General features: G+C 45.3%; 1 protein-coding gene across 5 annotated transcripts; it reads left to right on the plus strand.

Annotated features, from left to right (window-relative positions):
• Nucleotides 1-166: 166 nt before the first annotated feature.
• RWDD4 (RWD domain containing 4) lies at nucleotides 167-10124 on the plus strand. 5 transcript variants are annotated; one of them, XM_054720152.1, is made up of 8 exons: nucleotides 167-451; nucleotides 3267-3347; nucleotides 3852-3961; nucleotides 4043-4190; nucleotides 5591-5708; nucleotides 8386-8435; nucleotides 8566-8604; nucleotides 9275-10124. In XM_054720152.1, exons 1-7 carry the CDS (start codon nucleotides 428-430, stop codon nucleotides 8596-8598), a joined length of 564 nt encoding a protein of 187 aa, XP_054576127.1. In that variant the 5' UTR covers nucleotides 167-427; the 3' UTR covers nucleotides 8599-8604; nucleotides 9275-10124. The 5 variants fall into 5 exon arrangements, with proteins under 5 accessions (XP_054576127.1, XP_054576128.1, XP_054576129.1 ...); XM_054720154.1 differs by lacking the exon at nucleotides 167-451 and adding an exon at nucleotides 689-957; XM_054720155.1 differs by lacking the exon at nucleotides 167-451 and adding an exon at nucleotides 1659-1695.
• The last annotated feature ends 1495 nt before the right edge of the window (nucleotides 10125-11619 follow it).

Genomic DNA, 11619 nt, shown 5'->3' on the forward strand with positions numbered 1-11619 from the left:
CTGGGCCTGAGTGACAGCGCTCTACACCAATCGCTACTCGGGAACTTGACGCTGCTCCACAAGACGTAGGGAAGACGCACATTTCCTACAGGAGCTGGAGCTGGGCGGAGCGAGGCGGAGCCAATAGGAGGAGCGAGAAGAAGGAGGAGGCGGGGCCTCTGCCTTACGGCTCGGCTGTCTCTCTCCACACGCCCCGGCGCCCCGCCTGCCACGGCCTCGGGCTCCGCGCCCTCAGCCCTTCCGCGGGCGGCTTCGCGCTGCCCGAGGGCCAGGGGTGCGCGGGACTGCCGTCTGCGGTGCGAAGGGTGCGCCTCCCGCGGCCGAGGGCGCGGAACAGGGACGCCCCGGCCTCGGGGCCACGGCTCGCGTTTCTCTTCGTGGTCGCCAACGCCGTCCGCCCGCTCGGGAGGCGCCCGCGCCCCGCGCGATGAGTGCCAACGAGGACCAGGAGGTGAGTCCGCCCTGCACGCCCCTCTCCCCGCGCAGGCGCGGGGCCCGGCCCGAGGGAGGGTGGCTGCCTTCCCGCGCCCGGACGAACGGCCCCGCACGTGCGCCCTCGCCCCTACGGCGGACAGAGCCTGGCCGGTGCCCCAGGCTGACCGGTGCCCGGCGAGCCCGGCCGGACGTGCGCCGCCCCCGCCGCCCCAGGCCCCGCCGCGCTCAGTCCCGTCGGCCCGGGGTCGCCCCGACTCCTCAACGGCTGGAATGCGTGTCCTTGGTCCGCGACCCGTTGGACTTGGCCCGCCCGACGTGCCGCGTGTTGGACGCCTGTCCACCGAGTTGTGCCCCTGGGATCCGATCGCCTCTGAATGTTACCTCGACGGGCGTGTCATCGAGTTACATCTCCGACGGAGGACCACGTGGCGCCGGTGTCCGCGGGCTCCGGCCGCGTCCTTTGGTGGAATGAGTCGTCCATCTGATAGTCGTCGATTCTGAGCACACGTCACGTTGACGGGGGTGCGACGTGCCCTCTGGGGGTGCAGGGGGGCCGTCTGGGGGTGTGATGGGGGCGGGTGAAGAGCAGGTCTGCGGAGGCAGGAGCGATGGCCCCGGCGCGGCACGGCCAGGACGGGGATCGGAGTTTCTTAAAGAACTGGGAGTTCCCTGCTCATTTGGAACGTATGGGAGGAAAGTTAGCGCTTTACCTGGACGGAGATAACAGAGGATGGGTGGATGGATGGATGGATGGTTAGCCAGCTGGTGTCTGGGTCCTTTCTGAGATGTTCTTGCCAGGTGCGTCTCCGAGCCAAGGCATCCAGAGTTCTCCTGGGAAGCAGGGAGCGCAGAGGGTGATGTTTCTCGAAGTCTGGCCCCCGGACCCTTTGGTGGGGTTTATTTGAGCTTTTCTCGGTGTCCCTTTTATAAAATTCTCCCGGAGTCGTGTGTTTGTGGGCAGAGTACACGTGTTTCTGTGTCCTGTTTTGAAATGGTGGCATCCCAGTTCTCTACAGTTAGATTTACTGTCCACTAAACCCTTTAGGCCAGTGGTTCTCAACCTTTCCGATGCCGCCACCCTTTAATACAGGTCCTCATGTTGTGGTGACCCCCGTAAAATCATTTTCGTTGCTACTTCATAACTGTAATTTTGCTACTGTTAATGGATCGTAATGTAAATATCTGTGTTTTCCGATGGTCTTAGGCTCTACAGCAGCGGTTCTCAACCTGTGGGTCGCCCAAGACCATCAGGAAACACAGGTATTTACATTACGATTCATTAAAAGTAGCAAAATTACAGTTATGAAGTAGCAACGAAAATAATTTTAAGGTTGGGGGTCACCACGACATGAGGAACTGTATGAAAGGGTCGCGGCGTTAGGAGGGTTGAGAACCACTGCTTTAGGCGCTTTATGCAAAGCAGTTGGCCTTTCGCCCTCTACCTGTGTGTTTAGGTATCCAAGGACTCTAGCCTCTCAAGTGTCATCCTGTAGGTTGTTGGGCAAGGACTGTGTGAGTTTTCGTTCTGCCACCAGCATGATTCACTGTCCCACCAAATGTCATCCACTAAGTTGGCACGCCTGCCTTCCACTGTCGTGCCTGTCCAGGTCAATCACGAAAATGTAGGACAGGATTAACGACCCACGGAGTAGCACTGTATTTTGAGTAAGTTTGTTCCAATCTAATCTTAGTTATTTTTTGTTTGTTATTATTATTATTGATATTTAGGGAGAAAAAGTGGGGAGGGAGCCAGAGAAGGAGAGAAACATCAATGGGAGAAACATTGATTGGCTGCCTTCCACTTGCGCCCTGACTGGGCACGAACCTGAAACCTGGGCATCGGACCCACCACCACCTTGTGGTGTACGGGACGATGCTCCAACCAACAGAGCCGCACTGGCCAGGCTCCTGCTCGGTTATTCCTGAATCTAGTTTGCATTTCTGTAAAAGTAGCAAGAGAAATTGTGGGGCCTTTCTGTAATCAAGGGACCCTCTCTGAGAGGGGCTGTTGACATAGATGTTGTTTTTCATATGCTTGCTAGGTCTTAGGAACTACTTCTTACTCTCAAACACTTTCTTTAATAATCTCTTCTAAAATGTTGTCCACATAGATCAAATCCGCCCATCTTTAGTTTGTGGAATTCATGACATGGTTTTTTTTAAACTAAAAGATGTATCCAAGTGCAGTCTCTCCTGGCTTCTCTTCTCATGTGTTCCCCCGTAATCACAACAGCAGCGAGTCTTCTCCTCTAAGCCACGAGGTCCTAAGACATATTTCCAGGCAGAGATTCTTCGTCACTCTTACTATCCTTTCTCCCATCTTGGGTAGGTCCTTGTCAACCTTTTTCTAACTACCATTGTTTCAAAGTTCTTTTTACTGTCCTTAAGTGTTTTTACCAGTTTTGTATCATTCCATGGGAAGGGTTACAAGCATAAGATGTATAAGTAATGCTTTTTCACGCTCTTTGTGTCCAGGCTACTCGTCAGCAGAGAGATCCAGGGCATGTGCTCTGGGGTTGCTTTACTCCTAATCTTATTGCCCCTCTTTGGAAGGGGAAGATAGTGAGATTTTCTTCACAGGACTGATGTGAGAATTAGGTGAGATGATACGCTGTAAAATGCTTCGCAGTGCCTGACACATAGTTTTGAAGTATTAGTATCAGTGTTACTGTGTTGTGTTGGTATGTCCCTGTATATTATAAACATCTAAGGCTACGTTAGTCAACTTTTACATAGTCAACTTTTACGTAGTTGAGTGGGCTTGAATCAGACCCTCTACTTCTAACCCATTTGTAGCACTAAACAAAATGCACTTGATTCATTTCTTTCAGATGGAACTGGAAGCATTACGTTCTATATATGAAGGAGATGAAAGTTTCCGGGAATTAAGTCCAGTTTCATTTCAATATAGGGTAAGAGTTGACATAAGTAGGAGTGTTTACTACTTTGCTGGAGAAGACTAAAGGTTGCTATAAATGCTGAATTTGTTTTTAAATTTAGTGGTTTGGATTTATTATGCTTTTGGATTTTCTGAAGCATTTAAATGAAGACACATCACCATGACATCAATTATTTATTTATTTACTTACTTACTTAGTTAAAGCCTCGCCTGAGGATATTTTTTCCATTGATTTTTAGAGAAAGTGGAAGGGAGGGGCTGAAAGAGAGGCATCAATTGGTTGCCTCCCACATGCTCCCTAATGGGGGGTGGGGGAATGCGCAAGCAAGGGTGTCAAACCTACAACTCAGGTACATGCCCTTGACCAGGAATCGAACCCATGACCTTTGGTGTGCAAGCTGATGCTCTAACCACTGACCTGACCATGAGCATTGGAAAGGATTCATTCCAAAGATCATAATTAAATATTCTGTCTTTGTATCACTTTTTACAAGCCTGAGATTTCCCTTTTCTTCAGATAGGTGAAAATGGTGACCCCAAAGCCTTCCTCATAGAGGTTTCGTGGACGGAAACATATCCCCAGACCCCCCCAATTATCTCCATGAACGCTTTCTTTAACAACACCATGTGAGTAGTGTTTTATTTTCATTGGGTTTTTGGTTTTACACTCTTGCTTTTCTGCTAGCAATGTATTTCTGTGCACTCCAGATCCTCAGCCATAAAGGAGAGCATATTAGCCAAGTTACAGGAGGCGGTGGACGCCAACCTCGGCACCGCCATGACCTACACGCTGTTCGAGTATGCCAAGGACAACAAAGAGCAGTTCATGGAGAATCACCATCCCGTGAACTCTGCGGTGAGTGTGCCATTTGTTTTTGCCAGATGTTCTTATTGTTTCCATTTCACTGTTAGTAATTAATTTGAGCTAGTTATTTTTTAATTGGAAAGAGATTGTTAGTTTAAGGTGAGTTACATCTGAGTTACATAAGAACAATGAATTACAGATTTCTTAGCTTCCATATAACTTTAAAAATTTTACTCTCCATATTTTACCATTCCTATAAAACTAGAATACTTCATGTGCCCACCAAAACTGATATTGTAGAATTCACATTTCCAAGTTTATTTCCTCATAACACTCAGAAAGGGGGTTTCTTATGTAGAGCTAAAATATGTATGACATTTTTTATGAGGATTATTTCATTGTAAGTGGTCTTGCCACAGTTCAGTTTGAAGGTATGGCAATTTAAGGAGACTTTATTAAATGGGAAAAGTATACCTTTTTTTCTAGAATTATTTTAGGGAAGAAGCCTCTTTGATGACCATGAGCATCTGTGTATTAGCCCCTTTGCACCACGTCCTCCTAAAAAACGGTGGTGGTCAGTGCTGAGTTTTGTCTGTGAACCAAGCTGTACACTGACAGCAAAGGCCACGTCCTGTGCTTGAGCAGTTCTGGTTTCCCCGGGCCCAGCAGAGCACAGGACACTGGGAGGCAGCTGGAGAAGCAGTGGGGGAGGGAGCTCAAGTCGAGGACGGGGGCAGACCACGTGGGTTCAGACCCTCACCGCACCGCTTACTGGGTGACGCTGGGTTCCTCATCTCACTGCTCAGTTTCTTCATCTGGAAGATGGCAGTTACAGCAGCATCCACCTGATGAGACTGTAGTAAATGACTGAATGTACAACATTCATTGCAATGCCTGCACCTCGTAAGCATTTAAAATTTTGCCTCAGAATCTCTGGCTGCATGAACCGAAATCCAGGGGTGGGCAAAAGTAGGTTTACAGTTGCAATATAAATAAATAACTAATTAATAAATGATAATACAAGAATAAACTTTCACGTACTCACAACTGTAGATCTGCTTTTGCCCAGCTGTATTTTAAATATTTCCTTCATTTCTTCAGGGAACTAGGGTACTGTTAAGTATTTTTCTAAAGACTTACTTAAATTTCCAAATAATAGCAAATTAAATTGTAAAATTACCTTGGAACTTCAGAGCTTCTGCATCATGCTGGTGTCAGATCTCCTTGCTGCGGGACCTGGTTGCAACAGTGGCACTAGTATTGTGCCCGTCATGTGCATTCTAGTGCATCCAGTACGCTAAGTTCACCTGTGCTAATAAACGAATAGAACAGTGGAGGTTTCTTTTATTTCACAAGTCTAAAAATTATCAACCCATTTCAGGATGTAGCCATATTTTGTGTAATTCAGTAAGCTTTAAGACATGGGTCTAAGAATTCTTTTTTCCCCCTAGACATCCATAAGCAATATCCTCTCAGTTGAAACTCCTAATGTAGCCCCATCCAGTAAGAAAAAAGACAAGAAGGAACAGCTTACAAAAGCCCAGAAACGTAAGCTGGCAGATAAAACAGGTTTGTGTTTGTTTTTTCCTTTTATAACACTGAGAAATGTGTTGCTTTTTATTGCTCTGTGGGTGCTTAGTAACCAGGTTTCCATTTTGAGGATTAGTCTCCACTCTTTATTCTGGGGCACTTGGATCAGAGACTGTGTCAGGGCACAGATGTGTATTGAAAATACTTTCTCCTTCACCACAAGAGAGAACCATGTGAGAAGGTAGATGAGCGGCAGAGTAACTGTAAATCAGTCCTGACTTTCAGGAGCATTAGAATAGCATACAGGACCCTACCTGGTTTGGCTCAGTGGATAGAGCGTCAGCCTGCGGACTGAAAGGTCCCGGGTTAAATTCCGGTCAGGGGCACATGCCTGGGTTGCAGGCTCAATCCCCAATAGGGGGCATGCAGGAGGCAGCTGATCAATAATTCTCTGTCATCATTGATGTTTCTATCTCTCTCTCCTCCTTTCCTCTCTGAAATCAATAAAAATATATGTTAAAAAAAAGAATATTAAAAAAAAAGAATATCATACAGGTGTGTGTCCTACTTGTACCCTCTCTGTCATGTGTGGGATTTTCCTGTTTGTTTACCTCTATGGCAGATATGTGTATTACTGAAAACTTCTTGAAATATAGCTTTCATATCAAATGAAGTCTGGTACACCATTTGATCTTAGCACAATAAATATTGTAATGTTTTTGTCTATAGTTGACTTACTTATACAACAGCAATGAAACTTAAGAATGGAATTCCTGCCCTGCCTGGTTTGGCTCAGTGGATAGAGCTTCAGCCCCCAGACTGAAGAGTCTTGGGTTCAAATCCAGTCAAGGGCACATATCTCAGTTGCAGGCTCGATCCCCAGCCCCAGTTGGGGTGCGTGTGGGAGGCAGCGAACTGATGTGTCTCTCTCACATGGATGTTTCTCTCTCTCTCTGTCCCTCCCCTCCCTTCCACTCTCTAAAAAATCAATGGAAAAATATCCTTGGGTGAGGATTAACAACAGCAACAAAAAGGTGGAATTCTGTGTGTCTTAAACCAGAGTCATTTCGGGTGGACCTTTAGAAGGGTATTATAAACCCCAGCTTATATCAGCAATAATGTTTTACCCCTTTTCTTATTTAACCTGAAAATTGGCAAATTATATCAATCCGTAACCCTTTTCTTAGTTAAAGTGATATCACCTTGTAGACATTTATATACATGGACACAGTGTGTGCATATATTTACGTCTGTGTGTGTGTTATTGGTGCAAGTTTACAAGCTGCTCTTTAATGAGAAGAACTGATCCTTTTACTTTGGTGGTAAAGTTTAAAATAGTGCCCTTTTTTAAATATAGTGCTGGTAGTTTTCTGGTTATGTATGTTTTGTTTAATGTCTGTGGCAGAATAAAAAGATAGCAATCTGTAGTGAACCTCAAAACACATTTTTGAAATTGTAATGGTTTGTGAAATAAAGTCTGGGATCCGTTATACCAAAGTCAAAGCAGCATGAAAGTACAGCATCAACAACTACAGCAGCCTGTTTTCTAGAATTTGGGTTCACCGCTTTTTGGAATGTTTAGCATCTGTGTCAGTTCATTACCTGGTGCTTTCCTACCTGATGACCTCTGGTCATTCCCTTTTATTACTGTCCCCTCCCTCCATCTCCTTGATGATGCCCACCTAAGAGCCATTATCTTCCTGTGATTACAACATAGGGGCTGTGACTTGGAGCTCGCATTCTAAATAGAGCTGTAATGGGACAGCCATGGCTGGCACTCTGAGTAAGTCTTGGTTCCCAAGGCTGGTGATCTGCCTCCATCCCCTCCTAATCAGGAATCAGGGGGATGAGACTCTTCTTGGCAGGAAGGAGAAAAGAACCATTAGCATCTAAAATTGAGCTCCAGTAATATTGCTTCTTTCCTATTATAATCAAAGAGTTGGTTTCCGTTTCCCTTGCTATAAAATTAATATACTTGTTTCAAATACAGATTTTATGTTTTCTAAAATGAGACATACAAATATATCAAGCATAAAGGAAATAAAGCCATTTTAAATGGAAAATTATTTAAGTGTATCTATTTATTAAACTGTTCTTTACATTTGAATATTCTGTTAAAGGAATGAAATTCTTTTACTTTATAAATTCTTATATAAAAGTCCAGCTTGCCTTTAAGCACTCCGAACAGATTAAAGTCCTGTTTAAAAAATGTCAGATTAAATGATGACTATTTTATCAGAACACAGGAGCTGGTAAGTTGGCCAGGCCTCCTCTTCATGTTGAGGCGCACGTTTGTGTGTAAGGCCTCTTGTCTTGAGCTAGCTGCCTGGAGGGAAGCGCGAGCACATGGGACAGTGAGCCAGCACGGCTTCTCACGGAGATACGCAGTGCCCCGTGGAGGCAGCAGATCCTTTGTGCGAGCACTGGAAGCTGATGAGTTGATGGGTTCCTCTTCCCGGCATTACCAGCTCCCCTCCGTATTTTTGCTGGCCACCAGGTTTTGTCTAGAATGAAATTAGGGGACCGTCAGAGGACACACCGGAAACGCTTGGCAGGGGTGCCCAGGAAAGCAGTGCTCCAGGCACAGTGACGATGGTGTTATGTCACTGAGATTTTATCTGCTCTGCAGAGTGGCATACAAACCCTCTGTATCGAGTATTACCTTAAAAGGCACTGATTGGTCTTAAAAGTAAAGTTTCTGTGTTTTCTCCTCTAGATCACAAAGGAGAGCTGCCTCGAGGCTGGGACTGGGTGGACGTGGTGAAGGTACACAATACTTAATTCCATCTTCAGACACCCTTATGGCATTGCCATCGAATACTGACGCTCTTATCTCCCGTTTTCTCCCCTCCGCCTCTGGGTTCCCCTGGGACGGCCGTTTCCTCTTCCACATCAGCATGTAAGTATTTATAGCTACAGTGAGGTGTGACTGGATGTAAGTACACCGTAGAATGGGCATGCTTCTCTGTGGCTCTAAGTTAGTGATGCTGTGGAAACTGAGGAAACAGCTCACGGGAAGAAATGCTTTGATTTCTTAGGGGAATTAAGCATTTTAGTTCGGTCAGACCCTAGTTGTAGTTTCCCATCGTTATCAAGATAGAGTTTCTGTTTTTTGTTGTTTTAAATTGTTTACTTCCATTTTGAGGTTTTCTGCCGACTACTCTCAGTATTTTTCTTGCACGAATTGTAGCTTCAAATGTATTAAACTGATACCTAACACAGTAAGTTCATTCTCTTTGTAGAACTTCATGAAATGAGTTTTGCATGCTGCTTAGTGCCAGTCCTGTCAGAAGTAACTCATATGATCCAAGGAGAGTTAAAGACTAGCATTTTAGTGAGGACCTAATGGGTATATTCTTACAGTTTATTTTAAAGCCAGCTGTTTGGGCCATGGGACGCCCTTTCCATAAAAACTGTGTAAAATAATCTTTGTGCTTCTAGTCTGTAGTATAACAATAGGGGGTGGAAGCTGGAGGTGGTTTAAGTTCCCAAACCTCGCCGTCTCTGGTTCCAGTAGCTGTAAATGTTTACCTTTGCTATGAAGTGGAAATAACTCAATATGGTAGCTTAAACTTGTTGAATATTTCTTTTATCTTTTTTCATAGTTAAGCAAAAGTGGCCCTAAAGATGATGACTAGCGCTTGGAATTGGAAACAAGGGAAGAGCATCCTTAAAAAGTACACTGGGTTCAAACTCTTGTCACTCTCTTCTGGTATTGAGGTGGCTTTTTATAAAACCATTTTTTGTATGTTTCTTACATAAAAATGTTCTAAGCTGAAAATTCCTGAAGAGATTTGGTTGTATTAAATTATTTTCACAAACTTGCCTTAATAAAAGGTGAAATGTTACTGTTTAATATACTTTGGAAGCCTTTTGAGCTTTGTCAGTGGAATAAGGGGAATGATAAGTAATCAGTGTTAACTTATATGATCTTATTCTAGTGGATGTGATCATTTTTTTAAAAGACTTTTCCAAAACTCCTGTCCCAGAGAATAGAGTACTGAGTGAACAATTATTCCAAAGCATGATCCAGATTCATAGGCTTCTCAACTTAAGTGTTCATCTCCTTTCTCTCAATTACTGAGGCATAAATTGCTTCAGAGAAACTTAAATCCTGGTATTTGAGCTTTACACATAACATTCTTTGTAATGCCTTCCCACCCCCCACCCCAGGGTGAACTGCTTCCCTTTAATAAGTGAATATTGGTTTATGCTTTCCTCTTGGTTTGGGTCATGATGCTTGATCATGAGAGCTTTCCATGGTGTGTGGAAGAGGAGAACATAAAAACGGATCTGTCTAATACATCAGACAGCATCTGAACAGAAGTGCTGGTTCCTATTTAAACGTTTCTCTTCACTGCACTACCAAGATGGGAGTACAAGATGCCTTAATATTTAATTTTTGTATTGTTGGAGCCAGTGGTCTTAATAAATTCCTGTTTATGTGCTATCGTATATCTCTCGTTGTTTGGTAACTGAGGTCTTGTAAATGACTTAGCATAAAACTATGTTTCATGTTTTGTTCCAAGTATTCAAATGCATTTCTCACCCAGAGCATCATTGTAATAATAGAAGTGTTTCAAATGCTGAACTGTAGTACATGCTTGATTGTTTTTTAATCATTAATAGAGGAAACGGTTAGTGCAGTTTTACCAGGGGGTTACTGATGCCTTTGTGCGTTTCACAGTGATTCTGTTTCTGCTCCCAGCTTTAAAAATACTTAGGGCTGCTGCTGCGGGGTCCCAAAGGGACGTTGCTGGTTCCTCGGCTGCACGGTGCAGTGTGGGTCTGCGTTGTTAAAGAACAATTAAGGTTTTCAAAAGTTTCTTTAGCATAAGAGCAGTCTCAGTTGTGTTCATGGTTTTTACTGAGCCAACACTGGCTTCAGTTAAGTCATTTAAATTATGAAGTAATCATAATTATGGTAAAGACATTTAACCTCATTTTTAAAAGCTGAGTAGCATTTTATTTCCTGAAACTAGAGGTCTGGTGCATGAATTCGTGCACAGGTGGGGTCCCTCGGGGTGGCCTGTGGGGATTGGGTCCCAGCTCGTGCCCCCAGCCTCACAGCCCCGCAGCCCCGCCTGGTACCCCGCCGTGGCCTGACACCGCCCCCTCACCTGCTCCACCATCCTGCCTGTGGGGCAATCAATCAGGGCCAGGCTCCCCACCTGGCTCCCTCAGCGCCTGGGAGCTGGGCAGCAGCCCCACGCCCCGTGGCCGCCACTGGTCACCATCTGCGGGGCGATTGGTCGGGGTTGCCCCCCCCCCCTCCGCCCGCTGCCACTGCCGGTTGACATCTGCGGAGTGATCGGCGAGGCAGTTGGGCCCCCGCTTGCACCCGCTTTGGCCTGGTGCCACCCGCTCACCAGCTCCACCATCCAGCCACAGTCCCGCTCTTGTCAGGGCCCATCGGGGTCGGCAGAGCCTCCACTGCCACCTGCTGCCAGCACCACTTCACCGACGCCCTGGTGGTCAGCGCACATCCTAGCGAGCAGTAGAACTCCTGAGGGGACAATTTGTATATTAGGCTTTTATATATATAGATAATATGATAGAAACATTAAAATTCAGGGCCACTGAAATATGCCGACTTTGTTTTGGGGTTGTGTCCGTACTTTTTTTGTTGTGTTGATTTGTCTGTTTTTAAAGAAGCTACTACATCTGCTAGTGCAGTGATGGGCAACCTTTTGAGCTTGGTGTGTCAAACTTCACCAAAAAACAGCATAACTAGGGTAGTGTGTCACTTTGAGGAAAAAACATTATTTTGCAAATGTTTCATCCTCAGGAGCAGCAAATGTTTCATCGTGTCAGTGCTGACACGCGTGTCATAGGTTCGCCATCACTGTGCTAGTGGAAGAAAAGCCCTTGTTTTGCTCCGAAGAGTCTAAAACTGTTCAAGCTTATCACAGTTCATAGATTACAAAGAATAATGCTAGTAAAATGCCAA

Source organism: Eptesicus fuscus, chromosome 8 (genome assembly GCF_027574615.1).
Source record: "Eptesicus fuscus isolate TK198812 chromosome 8, DD_ASM_mEF_20220401, whole genome shotgun sequence".
In the NCBI taxonomy this organism is placed as follows: Eukaryota; Metazoa; Chordata; class Mammalia; order Chiroptera; family Vespertilionidae; genus Eptesicus; species Eptesicus fuscus.

Bases quoted from the DNA above. Each gene is read 5' to 3' on its own strand.
- RWDD4 (XM_054720152.1), top strand. From the start codon at position 428: ATGAGTGCCAACGAGGACCAGGAG. The intron at 5,709-8,385 runs GTTTGTGTTTGT...TTTCTCCTCTAG, and splicing joins TAAGCTGGCAGATAAAACAG to ATCACAAAGGAGAGCTGCCT. The intron at 8,436-8,565 runs GTACACAATACT...CTTCCACATCAG, and splicing joins ACTGGGTGGACGTGGTGAAG to CATGTAAGTATTTATAGCTA.